A 15,481-nucleotide genomic window follows, 5' to 3' on the forward strand; every position below is an offset into this window, starting at 1 on the left:
TGGCTGGGTCAAAGGGTAGATATTCTTTTGTCGCCCTTTGGGCATAGTTCCAAATTGCCCTCCAGAATGGTTGGATCAGTTCACAACTCCACCAGCAATGAATTAATGTCCCTACTTTGCCACATCCCCTCCAGCATTCATTACTTTCCTTTGCTGTTATGTTAGCCAATCTGCTAGGTGTGAGGTGATACCTCAGAGTTGTTTTGATTTGCATCTCTCTGATTATAAGAGATGTAGAACACTTCTTCATGTGCTTGTTAATAGTTTTGATTTCTTTATCTGAGAACTGCCTATCCATTTCCCTTGCCCATTTATCAATTGGAGAATGGCTTGATTTTTTGTACAATTGATTTAGCTCATTATAAATATGAGTAATTAAACCTTTGTCAGAGGTTTCTATGAAGATTTTTTCCCAAATTGTTGTTTCCCTTCTGATTTTAGTTATATTGGTTTTGTTTGTACAAAAGCTTTTTAGTTTGATGTAAAGGGCCAACTCTCACATGCAACATGGGGATGTCACTGTGTGGCTCAAAGGGGAAGTGGAATAGAAACTTCTGGTCTCTTCGACCCCCACCCTTCTCCAAGATATGCTTTGATTCTGCCAGGAGAAGAAGTAGGCAGTTGGAACCAGAAGCTTGGCTACTCTGTTGCCCTCTGAGAGAAGAGGTGCCAGGCTAGAATTATCTCTGTCTTCTCTTTTAAACATCATTCATCTGGGTGACATGATTTTCAGATTCAAGCTAAACTTTTGATTACTGTTGCTTAATAAGGAAAGGATGATCCCAAGCTTTATATTCAAGGCTTAACTCCTTTCCCTTCAAATAACACTTCCAGAATGACCCCTCATAGCACCAAGCAAAAACCCCTATTTTTTCCAGGTTGGTAGTAAACCAGAAATCAGAGAACGTGTACATAGGAAAATATATGGCAGAGAGTAGAGAGTGAAGAAGTTCTCCCATTGGAAGTGAGGTACCTCAGGTCAATAATATTAATTATCTCTTGCTAAGAGTTCTAGAAGTATTGCTGTAGATGGGCCATTTAGGCTTGCCTTTTAAAATTACCCAAAGGGGAAACTTCCTAAAGTTTCTAGGCTAGCAAGTCAAGACAGGGACATGATAGAGATTGCTAGTTCCTCACATGTTAGCTTTTCCTCAGTCTTATTCTTCCTTTAGCAGTTCAAAGTGGAGTTGGCTTCATCCATCTTTTCTCTTGAAGTTTAAAGCCCAAAATACCTCAAATGACTGCAGAACCTAAAGAATTCTCTTCTCTGACAAACTTCACTCTTCCACTTATGTAGATGCAGGGTATTGATCTCTACTAGTCAGCAGAGAATCTCATACCAATGGACTCTGGCATTCAACAGTTATATTTATAAGCATCAGAGGAGAGATTTGAACTAGGGCATTTGGACTCCAAACACAGAACTCTATTCACTAGGCTCTCATATATGAGATCTAGTGCTGGATATCAGGAAGATCTGTGTCCAAATCCTACAGTTATTCTCTGTAAGACCTTGGGCAAATTACTTAAGGTCAAAGGTAGAGAGGGGAAAGGAAGGAAATAAGCAGAGACAACATCAGTAGGATTGTTTGAAAGATAGGAGAGATATCACAAATTGAAGAGGAGCAATGGTTATCCTGATTTTCAATATGGGAAGGGGAACTGAATCTAAAAAGTAAACTATCCAACTTGACTTGGATTCCTGGGAAAATTCTAGACCACATTGTTAAAAAGTGAATAGTTATTGTTTAGTCATGTCTGACTCTTCATGACCCCATTTAGTGTTTTCTTGGCAAAGATAGTAGAGCGGTTTTTCCATTTCTTTCTGTAGTTCATTTTACATATGAGGAAACTGAGGCAAACAGAGTTAAATAACTTTTCCAGGATCACAGAACTAGTAAGTGTTTGAAGCTGGATTTGAACCCATGAAGATGAGTCTTCTTAATTTCAAGACAGTTTGCTATCCACTGTACCACCTAGCCACCTAAAAACCTGATTACTGAACATTTATATGTGGTGACTGCAAAGTGCCACCAAATAGGTAAATGACTTGCACATGGACAGACAGATGATAAGTGGTAGACCCAGGACTTGGATCCCAAACTCTTTAACATCTAGGGCTTCTCCTACTGAATCTTTCTGCCTCATTATTGCCTCAACTTCTATAAAATTCTATCTGCTCGAAAGAGCGTTGGGATTCTTTTGCTCTTTTAACTTTTTTTATGAAACCCATTTCCCAAAGAGAAGTATAATTGGAAACAATCCAGCATAGATCAGAGAGCCATTTGTACATACATATTACTTGCCTGATGGGTGTGGTTTCCAGGGATATACACAGATTTAAACTGTTTCATGAGACTTCGGGCTGCAGTGATATCATGAAGTAACTCAAAGAGCTCATCTACAGCAATTCTGGCCTTCTGAAATGTCAGGTTAATTTCTGGTTCACAGCCTGAAACAACACAGAGACATTTTTAAGAGTAAAAAGGGAACTTTAATATGTGTTTTAATAATGATATTTTGAGTTAAGATACAATAGTTGGAATTTTTTTTTTTACCTAATTTTCTCTGGTTATTTTCCCACTGAGCTATCTCAGATCTGTTCGGTCATGTCTGACTGAAGTATTTTTTTTCTCTACTTCATTTTCCATTTGAGGATGAGGAAATTTCCATTTCCAGATGAGGAAACTGAGACAGAGTTAAGTGACTTGCTCAGGGTCAGTGAGTGTCTGAGGCCAGATTTGAACCCAGGTCCTCTTGACTCCCTTGATCCACTATACTACCTAACTGCCCTTCAACAAGTATTTATTAAGTATCTCCTGTATTCCAGGCATTGGGGGTACAAGTACAAAGATTTAAAAACCCTATAATGGCGGTGGCTTCTAATGAGATCCCAGGTAACTCTCTGATTATAACTTGCCAAGAGTTGTCAATCTTCATTGGTGGAGGGATATTCCACACCAAAAATCTAGACCTCAAATGTCAAATGTCCATACAAAAAAAAGTCCCAATCATCTAATAGTCCCTTAAATACAATAGGAATACGTCCTTCATAGAAATGAGAAGTAACAAAGTTCTTGACACTTTAAAATGAGACTTTTGAAGAAAGTTTGTGAAAATATTTAACATTAAAGAATCAATCTGAGATTTCTGTTCCAAAGAGAATTTCTTCTTGTCTTTTTATCAGATAGCATATTAACAATGATTGTCAAAAGAAAAATAACAACCTTTTCATCGATTATAGACTAACAGTAATACATCAGCAGAAAGACACAGGATATTCAGAACACACAAAAGCGTCACCCCGATACTGATCTCTGGTAGTGGTACCCAGCCAGCTTCTTTCTCTTATAAACAATTTCATTATCTTTGCTTTGGTCAAGAATGCTATTGAGTGAGTCCCTAGGAAATCATAGTTCCTCAATAATGTTCTTTCTTTCTTTCTTTCTTTCTTTCTTTCTTTCTTTCTTTCTTTCTTTCTTTCTTTCTTTCTTTCTTTCTTTCTTTCTTTCTTTCTTTCTTTCTTTCTTTCTTTCTTTCTTTCTTTCTTTCTTTCTTTCTTTCCTTTCCTTTCCTTTCCTTTCCTTTCCTTTCCTTTCCTTTCTTTCCTTTCTTCCTTTCTTTCCTCCTTTCTCCCTTCCCTTTTTTCTTCCTTCCCTCCCTTTCCCTTCCCTTCCCTTCCCTTCCCTTCCCTTCCCTTCCCTTCCCTTCCCTTCCCTTCCCTTCCCTTCCCTTCCCTTCCCTTCCCACTTAGAATCAATATTGTGTATTGGTTCCAAGGCAGAAGAGAGGTAAGGAATAGGCAATGTGGGTTAAGTGACTTGCTTAGGGACACACAGTTAGGAAGCGTCTGAGGCCATATTTGAACCTAGGATCTCCATTCTCAAGGCCTGGCTCTCAATTCACTAAGCCAACCAGCTGTCCCAAGTCATTTAATTTCTTTGAGACTTGGTTTCTTCATCTGAAAATGAGAACAATAACTGTAAATCTTATCTCCTGGGGTTGTTGAGTTGAGATAATCACAAAAAGCATTTTACAAACGTTAAAACAATATATAAATACCAGCTATCGTTATGTTACAGACAAAAGAGTGGTTGCCATAAACTGTGACCGCGAAAACATGGATTTCAAGACTTTGAATAGCCAAAACTGTAAAGATAATTTTTAGTGTCTTGGTTTATATTAAAAATAAAGTGGTTGCCATGGGAAAAATTCCCAAAATATTGAATATACCCAAGTCAGCTGGGTTTTATGGAGATTTTAATTAATACAAATAAAGGAATTAGGAAAGGGGAGAGAAAGAGGGAATAATGGGAAAAGGGCCTAGGCCAATGGCCTAGGCCTGAGCTTTAAGAGAGAAAACTAAGTCAGTCTTTAATCACTCACCACAAGATTTGTCTCAAGCAAGATTCTAGTGTTCAGAGAGACCCAGCTACTCCAACTAGTCTGAGCTCTAACTTAGCTACCAAAGCTGAATTCCCTTTCAGCCACCAAGACAGATACCAGCCTCCAATTCAGCTCCATAGCTGAATTACTTTTTCAGAGGCCTTCTGACCTCCTTTTAAAGAGAATTTTCTCCTATGTCACCTCCCCTAAGTTTTCACATCTACCAATCACAGTAGACGTTTTCCAAAGGACTGACCATTCTTAATTCACACCTGAGTAGACTAAAACTTTTGAGTAATTCATACCTGAGTAGACTAATCTTGTCCTTTGCAAGTTGTCTGAATAATTTGATCTTCATAGGTACTTAGCACCCCTTTGTATTAGATCTAAAAACAGACCTAGCTTAAGGGTTTTTGCTTCACTTTAAGTATGGGTTGGGGACTTTTCATTGTTCAATCAGGAGTTTACAATTTTATCTTCCCCTAAAGTATGCCTAAGTATGGGTGGAGTAATGTAAAGTTCTCACATACATTCCTAAGTACCTTCATTGTTTAAAATGGGGAATAGCCTTAAACAAATGTTCTAAGGTAGAGTGTGAGAAATTTTTAAGATTCACAAGTCTGAGAAATTTTAAGATTCACAATTATCAGTATCAAGAAGAAAGAGAGTACTATTATGTTTAATCTGATACATAGTGTTCTTGTTACAACTTTTTTAGAGGCTATTGAAATGGTATAAGCAGAAGGATTAACGTTGTTATTTCACATGATGACAGTCTGGTTTAGCTTTTTGGAAAGTGAGTGAATTGATGTTCAATACTAAGTACTAAATGTGAGCTATATAATTATTCATAAAATTTCTGATGGCCAATTGGGATAGAAAAAAAGTCTTTGCTGAGTACATTTGGTAAAGCTTAGTTTAATTGGGGGAATTTGCAGAACTGTTCTTGGTTATATTCCTGGTAAATGAAAATCAAATGAACACAGTAAAAGAAAAAAGCTTTTCAGAGAAGCTGGGTAGTAAATAACCAGATACAATAAACATTGCATCTAAAATAAAAATTTCCTGTAAGCAGCCAAGATTATAACTCAAAAGGAAAAATCTCCATAGTCCCTTATTTAAAAAACCATGTAAGTCCCAAAGCAAGCATCCTGGAACACAGATACTTATTATAATGGAAAGAACAATGTCTCTGAAGAAAATTCAAATCCTGCTTTCAACATACAACACTACTTGGGTGACAATGGTCAAGCTGGCCAAGTTCCCTGGGCCTTGATTTCCTTATCTGTAGAATGAAGGGATTGGATTATGTCAGATTCTTCAGTCCCTTTCAGTTAGAGATTTATAATCCCCTTCTATGGGAGACGATGTATAAGAGGTCTCAAAGTGTTGCTACTTATTTTAATTGTTTCTGTAAACATTTTAAAAAATCCAAATATACATATAGATATTTATCTCTATATGGGGCAGCTAGGTGTCACAGTGGAGAGACACTGAACTTGGAGTCAGAAAGACATGAGTTCAAATCCAGCCTCAGACACTTAGCTGTGTGACCCTAGGTATGTCACTTACCCCTTTTTGCCTTAGTTCCTCATCTGTAAAATGAGAAGGAAGTGGCAAACTACTCTAGTACATCTGCCAAGAAAACCCCAAATGGGGTCACAAAGAGTTAAACATAACTAAAACAACTGAAAAATAAAACATAACTATACACCCCAAAGTAGCTTTTGGTTCTTTGATCAAAGGTAACTTAAAATCCTGCATGCCATTTGACACAAGCATGCTTTATAATCTTTTGTAGAATGTTTCCAATTCTGTCTAAACAAAGCCATCTCATCAGGACCCTGGCTGCTGCTGCTGTGTCTCTGACTTGCCTGGAAGCCTGAAGAGTCAGTTCTCTTGGTTGAGTGAATTAGGCCAAGATAGGGTCAAGAAGAACAAAGGGCATGTGTTCAAACGATGGGCATTTCCTATTTGTTTATCTTGTCCTTCAGTCAAAGGAAGCTTGTGTTTTTTTCCTCATTTACTGACTTTGTTAGTTGGGACAGAATCTTAGTTCCTTTCTTGACTCTCCTTGTATTGGCAATATTTTCTCTTTTGTTCTCAAAGCCATACTTTATGGCCAAAAGATGAAAGTCAACTTAAAATTCCTTGAATTTGCATTTGGAAAGAATGGAAGGAAGAGAAAAAAAGGGATAGAGACAAGGCAGAAAAAAATGAGCAAACTGATGGGTCATATTGGGAACAGAACAGGATTTATTTAGCTTCCTACTAGCCTGGTACTCTATTTCTTTGGGCCCCCAGTCATTTGGGTACACCCTAAATTGCCCAGCTTTGCTTTTTCCCCTGTGTACATCGACCTTCAAAATTAAAGTTGTTCCAGATAGATGAGATAAGGTGGTGACACTGGTTTCATCTTTTTCTGAATTCCTTCTAAACTATTTTCTTTTCGTCAGTTTTGTCTTCCTGGCTAACTTTCAAACTTCCTTCCATAGGGTATATTTTCAGTAGCATCATCACTTAATGATGCCTCCTCTGCCCCCAGAAGCATAGTGAAAATACTTCATAATTCTTTTCTGAGGATTAATACTTTCTTTGTTTGGCAAACAGATCTGCACAGTGGCTGGAATGTTTCTGAACTGCTTTGGATTTGGAGGAATTCTTTGGATTTTGTGTAAGTAGTGCAAGTCTTATCATTTCTATTTCATAGGTTTGGAAACCTAGGCCTACAGAGGTTAGTGATCTACCCAAGATCATTCCCAGAGTAGAACTGGGACTTGAATCTTGACTCTTTGATGTCAGAGTTCTTTCCACACCATGAAAATATCTAAAAGGACATCTAGTCTAATCTCTCCATTTTGACAGATAAAGAAACAGAAATTAGAGCTGGGATGGACTTCAGAGGTCCCTTAGTCCAATCCCTTCATTTTATAGACATTGGAATGGAGGCCCCAGAGAAGGAAACTCACTTGTCTAAGGTTACTCAGGCATTAAATTGTGAAGGCAGGATTTAAATCCAGGACCTATGACTCTAAATCCAGTGTTCTTTCCATTGAACCACACTGTGGTCAAATGACTTGCCACGACCCAAAGTTAATTAGCAACAATCAAATAAATCCCAGGTTTTCAGATTTCCAGTGCAGTTCTCTTTCCACTGTAGAACCTTCTCAAAGATTTGCCTGTAATTCTATGCTGGATGAAGCATATGAATGCTAGAGAAGGAGGAGGTGGGGGTACTGTTTCCTTCCCCCTCTGGCTCTATAACATAACCACTCAAGCCTCATAGAGTGTCAGGTAAGGCACACATTGATTATTCAGCTTTATAGCTTCTCCATCTTATAGTGCCATTACCCTCCTCCCCATGCCACAAGACCAGGGCATCACCTCACTTCAGTCCCTCTTTTCCTGGAACCTCTGTTGTCTTCACTCTGCCCTTCTTCCAGTCCCCATCAGTTAGTGGTCTCAGCCATAAAGGTTATTCTATCTTCTAGGTCCTTTAAGTGGGAGAGAGAGAAGAAAGGAGAATGGGAGAAGGGGAAAGTAGAGGAGGGAGGAAAAAAAGGGAGTGATGGAGAGAGGCAGAGACAAAGAGACAGAGACAGACAGAGACAGAGACAGAGATAGAGAGAGATAGACAAAAGGGAGAGGAAAAGAGAGGGAAAGGGAGGGAGAGAAAGATAGAGAAGAAGGGAGAGAAGGAGAGAGAAAAGGAGCAAGAGACAGAGACAGGAAAGACATACAGAGAGAGGTAGGGAGAGAAGAAAGGAGGGAGAAGTTTGAATGGACAGTGAGGAGTGAGGTTCTGGCATTATAAATGTAAGGCAACATATAGGTAGCAAGAGCATTGGAGCACTAGAGGATATATGGTAAAGGTTAATAACAAAGTAATTTTTTTAAAACCCTTACCTTCCGTCTTGGAATCAATACTGTGTTTCCCAGGGTTACACAGCTGGGAAGTATCTGAGGCCAGATTTGAACCCAGGACCTCCTATCTCTAGGCCTGGCTCTCAACCACTGAGCTACCAAGCTACCCAGCTACCCCCCAAAAAGTAATTGAAAAACTAATGGTTCAAGCATACTTAAAAATAAAAAAGATCTAGGGCTTCCCCCCCCCCCCCCTTTTCTGACAATAGAAACATTAGGTAGGTGACGTGGAATCAGATCTAAGGTTGGATGACTTGGGTTGAGTGTGAGGTCCCATAATTCCTCCCCCACTGCCTTTCTCTGCATCTGGACTCTGTAAGGCACTGTATTTGGTTACTTCTAATAAGCATTCCTGACAACCCAGGCCATTGAGCCAGTTTATGAGATAATGGTACTTGGTAATACTATCCATTAAGTGACCTCACTGTGTATAATTCTAGTCAGTTCTTATTTAATCCATTTAGTTAAATACACAATAAATCATTAGCTCATCCCAGCATATGTCCAGTGACAGATTTTTAGTTACCCTGGCTCTTAATTGATAAAAGGATATCTCAAGTCCCTCCCTAGGGCATAGTGTGTGATGACTCATTTGCCTGTTACCTTTTTCCCTGAAGACTCTAGGGTATCTTGGTTAACACTTAACACTAGACTGTTTTGTTCACAGTTAATCCTTTGGACAGTAAATCTGGCCATTTGTACACATATCCATCTATCTTCTCTACTTATTTAAGTTATCAAATGTGTTATGGTGCCCAGTGATACAGAGAGAACTATTTCCAAACCATGGTTCTGATCCACAAATGCCATGTTTGGGTTTGGCTGACCAGATTTGTTTCCTTCTATTTTGTTCTCTCTAGGGTTCAGTTAAGTCTCCCTTGGTCTAAATCCCCTTCTATAAGATTGATGCTGGCTGGCATAAGCTTGGTTTTAGCCAAGCAGCTTGGAAATGTAAGTTTGAGCCTTCAAAGTATGAGAACTGTCAGAGTTCTTTTTCAAAGTCTTGGGTCTGAGGTAGGCTTTTCAGTCTGTGGCTGAAGGGCTTCTACTCCTTTTGTACATTATCTTCCCCTATCATAATCACCCAGTTCAGATCTAAAACATGGATAGAGTTTAAGGTGGCTTAGTCAGTTAGGGGGATGAGGTTTAGAATAAGACATTTTAAAAATGGGCTTTGAGATCTACATGTTCCTTTTCCCCCATCCCCTTCTCAATTTCTTTTTATTGTTCTAAATTTTAAGTTCTAAGTTTTGTTTTATTTTTGATTTTTTAAAGTTCTGGCTCACCCACATACTAGTTGTGTGAGTTTGGGCAAAGTTCTTCATCTATGAAATAAGGCAGTAGGATCTCTGAGTTACTAGATGTTATCTGAGGTCTCTTCCAACTCTAGTGCTATGAGTCTGTGATCAGTAAAAGAGGGAAAACAAGGTGATATATCCTAAAAGTTTGATGATTATAAACTTGAAGACATAATTTTCTTTTGTCCATGCCCATGATTCCACTGGAGGAGCTCACTGTACAGAAACTTTACTATGTACAGATTGACAACTAGTCTATATCTTAGTTTCAGAGAATTTCCAGGAGGTATTGATAGGTTAATCAACTTGGTCATTGTCATATCACCCACGTGAGTGGCTCTGACCCAAGCCTTCCTGACTTCAAGGACAGCCTTCTATCCACTATGCCAAGATGTCTTTTCATACATATAAATGTTGGTAGGATCATAGATCTGAATCTAGAAAGGACCTCACAGGACATCTTGTCTAACTCTTTCCTTTTTCAAACAAGTAAACTGAGGCATAGGAAGGATCTGAATTACAGGTCTTTGGACTCCTGATTCAATACTTTTTCAATCACACCATTGTTCTATGCTTTAATATTCTATATTAAAAATAATATTTGTTATTGTTGTTCTGTTGTTTCAGTCATATCTGACTCTTTGTGACCCATTTGGACTTTTCTTAGCAAAGATACAGGAGTGGTTTGCTATTTCCTTCTCCAGTTCATCTTACATGAGGAACTGATAAGAATTAAAAAGTAATTCCCTTAGTTTGTGCAGATGTGTTTTTCAGGTGGACTCAAGTTAAGTCACAGACCAGGCTTCTGATTCCTCTGGAGCCTGAATGGTTGAAAACATCTGCACTGCCAGTTAGTTTACATTCATGCCCTTCAACAACCAGGGCAGCAGGGAGCTACCTTCACTGACTCCTGTGACAATTGGAAAATGGGTTGGCTAAGGGACTCTGCAAAGGCCATGTTTTGAAGGGTCATGACCTCCCTCATCCATCCAATAGTCTGACAGTCTCTTTTCTCTCTAGTTATACATAAGGGATTCTTATCCGCTGCCCTCAAATTGTAATTCATGACTCCAACTGTCTAAGTACAGGAGATCTTTTATAGAATATGGATAACTATATCTTTGGAGTGTGTGTGTGTGTGTGTGTGTGTGTGTGTGTGTGGCTTGTATGCAATTCTCAGTTTATGATCATTCAACTCTTGGTAAATTGGAATTATAGCTCAGTTAAGCCATCCTGAGGTTATCAGCATCTATAAAATGAAAGAGATGGACTTGATAGCCTCTGAGGTTCCTTCCAGTTTGGTCTATGATCTTACAATTATGCACTTGGGATAATTCCACAAGCATGCAGCACACAAATGATGCTTCCTTATTAGGTGTCTATCTGGTCCCCAAAAGAAGGACCACTCCTATCCCATCTTTGCCTTGCCTCTTCCTAGCTCAGCTTCTTTCTCTGAGGTCATAGAACATTAGAGCTAGAAACTTATAAAGGCTTAGTTTAACCACCCTATTTCACAGAAGAAAAATTGATTCCTTTCTTTAGGCCAGAACCAGTAGAGTCTTTTGGGAAAGGTTCTTAACAGAGTAGGCCAAAGGAAAGAATTGGGTTAAACTAAACAAAATTAGAAGAGAGGGGAGACGTGGGGGGGGGGGAGAGAAAAGGAGGAAAAAGTGTGGGACTTAGAGACAGTGCACTGATAGCTTAAAAGTGATGAATTTGAATTTCATATGGAGCAAATGACATCTTGAAGCAAATAATCCAGAAAGAGAGTTTCTGCTAAGTTCCTATTGTGAAGTTTCACTGTGGCCAAGGTGCCTTTGCATTCTGAGAGGCTATGCCTATGCCAGTGAAGCAAAGCACTGACATAGACTAGACCCAACTGAACAGGCAAAATTCACCAGAGGACTCTTCTGGTTAATGAGAGGTCTGGAAGGTTGATTGCTATTTCAATGAACCATTTTAGCCAATGTGAGTTCAAACCTACATCTTGACTTTCTGGAGCTTAGGAGAGGGCAATCGGACAAATTCACAAATTTATTATAGCATCACAATAACAATAAAGCAGATTAGACTATCAAAACAATTTCCTGAGGACAATAAAGACAGAGTATGGTTTGCCTAAGCAGCAAAGAGATCATCAGGACTCTCAGGTCATTGAGTATCTTGTATTCTAGTCATTCTGAAAGAAATAAACATTTTAATTATGGAGGGAGTTGCTCAGTTCTTTGGCCACTTTATGTAATAGTTTTTTCTTATTGTTTAAAAGGCTCTCCTGGCCATTCAGCTAGAATATGGTAGTCAGTCAGATCTTCAACATGCGTTGGTCTGCAAGAAGTCTCACCTTACTTTTTAGTAATAGCTTTCTCCAGTAGACTTGGAGGTAGCTAGTGATATAGTGGATAGAGCTCTAGGTCAGGAGTTAGGAAGAAATGAGTTCAAATCTGACCTAGAAACTTCCTAGTTTTATGACCTTGGACAAGTCACTTAACTTTTGGTCTGCCTCAGTTTTTTCAACTAGGGAAAATAGAGATAATAATAGCACCTTCATCCCAGGGTTATTGTCAGGACAAGCTGAGATAATATTTATAAAGCTCTTTGCAAAACTTAAAGTGCCATATAAATTCTAGCTATTATTATTTGGTTCTGTAATAGAAAGGCAGAAGGAAAGGGAGCATAAGTGACATCCCAAATTCCCAAAAGACTTAGTGGGAGCTGCCTGAGCTAAAGGGAGTCACACTCCATATATCCTCAGGTATAGGAAGAAGGAAAATGGATTCAGAATAAACTTAATTGGAGTGGTAAGGCAGATAGATTACCTGAAGCAATCCAAGGGAGAGGAAGTACAGGGGCTGTTGAACTAAAGGGAAAATGTAGCATCCAGGTAAGTTCTATAAACCATATAAGTCCTTGGGCAGGGTTGTCATGATGACTCTAACAAACAGAATCCTTTCCTTTTGCTGGAATCCCACTTAGACTAGAACCACAAACAGATAGGGTAGTAGAGGTCCCTGAGGGAAGGAGAAGGTGGCAGGAGGCAGGGATTTACTTTGTTCTTTAGCAAATCCTGACTTTCCCCCCCTCCTTTGCAAAAGGGATGATTCCCAGGGTAGTACTAGAGAGAGAATAGAAGGAAAGGAAGTTAACAGAGAGGTAATTCCGGAATTCATGATCACTAAGGTGGCACAGTCAAAGGTGACAGAGAGATCCTCTGGGTGAATGAAGACTAGTGAAGTTACAGAGCATGGGAGCTCATCAGGGTGATGGGATGGGAGGCCAAAGCACTGAAAGGGGCATCAACATGTAACTTGAAGTTTCTAAGAATGAGGGCAAAAAGACATGGTGAGAGACTGTGAGCTCAGTACTGAACTGCATAAGAAAGAAATGTGACTGACATAGAGTCTGGTATATAACAGCAAGAAGACCCTGAAATGGGTGGTCTGGAGGTACAGAATGCCACAAGACAAAAGTCTGGATATGGCCATGAAGAGCAAAGAGGATGACAGTTCCTTCTACTGGTCCATTGTGCTGGAGGGTAGGGTGTGTGACAATTAAAAAAAAGGGGTAACTCGAATTTCAGAGAGTGGCTTTTTTGGAGAGCCCTAAAAATACAGCTATTTATTGTCCTAACTCGAGATATCTTATAATCAGAATGGTGACCCACAGGCATTTCAAGACCTATGATTTCAAACATTCTTTTCATTGAAATTTTGAAGAAATGAAATATTCTATTTCTTAAAGATTTATAGCAACAAGACTTGAAATAGAGATAATCTTCTGTTTAAGTTTCAATTAAATGAATTAAATTTAATTAAATCTGCTATACAAAAGTAAATCAAACTCAGAACCATTTTACCTAAGCATTCTGGTTAATCAAGGTTTTTATCATATAGAAAGAATTTTGAGCTTCTGATAAAAGATTATGTAAATTCAATGTATAATTATTTTATAAATATTAAACTATAGAATGTACACATTTTTTTAAAAGAAGAGACCATCTAGTCCAAACCATGCATTTCACAAATGATGAAACTGTTTCAGAGATATTGTCTCCTAAATAACAAACTGGAATCTTAACTCAAGTCCTTGGACCTTCCTTTTGCTCTATACCATTGTACCTCTGAAAAGACAGGAGATATTATATATAGTTAAATCCTTTAAACCATCCACTGTTTTTCTTCCTGTTGACCAGCATAAACATGGATGATAAATTCTAGCTGATAGATGTGAACCTAGTCATGCAAATACTTTAAAAACACTGGCAACCCCCATGCCACCCCCCCACACACATCCCATACCAAAGATTTTATACTTAGAAGATGGGGTTATGAAGTTGAATATGGTTTCTTGGGGATCCAAGACTGGAAAGGTAATGGGGGACTGGAGAAGAACAGGTTAGCCAGAGTCAGCTGGCATTTGTTGAATGCCCATGGCAGCAGGCTTTAAAAAAAATAGGTTTGTGTGTTTTTAGTTAATGCCAGTGGTCTAGGGTGAGGAATTTATTTTTTTAGCTGTGATGTTTGTTATTGAGAAACACCTTCTTATCTGAGGTTATAATGAGTATGTTAGGGAATGTCTGGGTCATCTGCTAATTATAGTACCTCTGCCACAGCTAAATTATCTAGTGATTAAAAGGAATATAATTAGACAGCCATGTCAAGATATGCTAGGATTTAAAATGAACCCAGCTTGTCTTCACTGTCATTTAGACCAGTTCTTTGAAACCAGGAACACCCTTTTCTTTGCCAAAGTGTTTTTGCCCTGCCCTGAGCTGCAATGTGTGTGTGTGTGTGTGTGTGTGTGTGTGTGTGTGTGTGTGTGTGTGTGTGTGTGTGTGTGTGTGTGTGAATAAGAATATCCATGTGTGCATTAATGGGTTTTTAGGTGAGGGGTAGATAGCAGTGATATCTGTTTATTAAAAGAGGCCCAAAACCTTTTTTTTTTCCCTGCTGGGTCCTGAGAACATGAAGAATGAAGAAAAGGGAGGCTTATCCACTTAAGTTGGCTTTCTTTTTTCCTCTCTTACTTTCAAATAGAGCAGAACAGAGGTTTGTTTTTCTTTCCACAGAAGACAAGTCTAATGAGATCCCCACACAAGAACATCTCTTGCTGTCTCATCATTTTCAATTTTCAGTCCACCTGTTGGTGTCAGTCTCAGTTGAGCAATGTTAGCCTTGTGTTTCTGAAATTTAAGCTCTTACTAAATCAAGGCCCCCTTATCTATCACTCTATGTACTTATCTGAAATTTCCTTTTTAGGCAGCTTGGTTAGAAACTACTATCTCCTAGATAGGGCTGGATCTAGTGATGTTTGTCCATGAGGCCATGAAGAGGGAAAGGAGAGAAGAGATAGAAATTCTCCCTCTTCACCCATTCCTGCCTTCTTGTGTAGGCTCATGGTTGAATCATGGCAGAGAATTTGGTAAAGGAGGGAAGAGAGGATAGGGAGATTTTTTTCTCTTATACCTTCTTAGCCCTTTTTTGGAGAGGTCCAAAAAGAGAACAGAGCTTCCCCACTCCTGACTGTTGAGTCTTGAATGAAGAGCTCAGTTTCCCACTAGGACACTGCTATTCTGCTTAATGCACCAACCAGCCTATAAATCTTTGGCACCTTATAGAGGGTCAGGAAGCCAGGAGGTGCTCAATAAATGGTTTGTGTGGCTAGATTCAAAATACTGAATTCTCCTCACCTCTGGATATTGGATACCATTGGTCTAACAGTATGTTTTGATCTATTCATTCAAACATCTGCCACAGATGAATAATATGTCCACAAGGGACTTCTGAATTCCTCTGATGTAAGCAAGTCATCATAGGAATACAAAGCCCCAGGTCTTCTAGGCTAATTCTATCTCTTTGGCAGGGCTATTCTTGAAT

The 15,481-nt window shown here is 38.9% G+C and overlaps 1 protein-coding gene across 2 annotated transcripts in view; it reads right to left on the bottom strand.

The window, feature by feature from the left end:
• The window catches only part of SCFD2 (sec1 family domain containing 2), a 500,196-nt gene that overhangs the window by 38,142 nt on the left and 446,573 nt on the right, over positions 1–15,481 (bottom strand). For both annotated transcript variants that reach the window (XM_001371348.5, XM_007496459.3), the window contains exon 6: positions 2,307–2,452. In XM_001371348.5, the coding sequence (XP_001371385.2) occupies positions 2,307–2,452 (146 nt within the window). The remainder of the gene's footprint in view (positions 1–2,306; positions 2,453–15,481) is intronic.

This window comes from Monodelphis domestica, chromosome 6 (assembly GCF_027887165.1).
Source record: "Monodelphis domestica isolate mMonDom1 chromosome 6, mMonDom1.pri, whole genome shotgun sequence".
NCBI lineage: Eukaryota > Metazoa > Chordata > Mammalia > Didelphimorphia > Didelphidae > Monodelphis > Monodelphis domestica.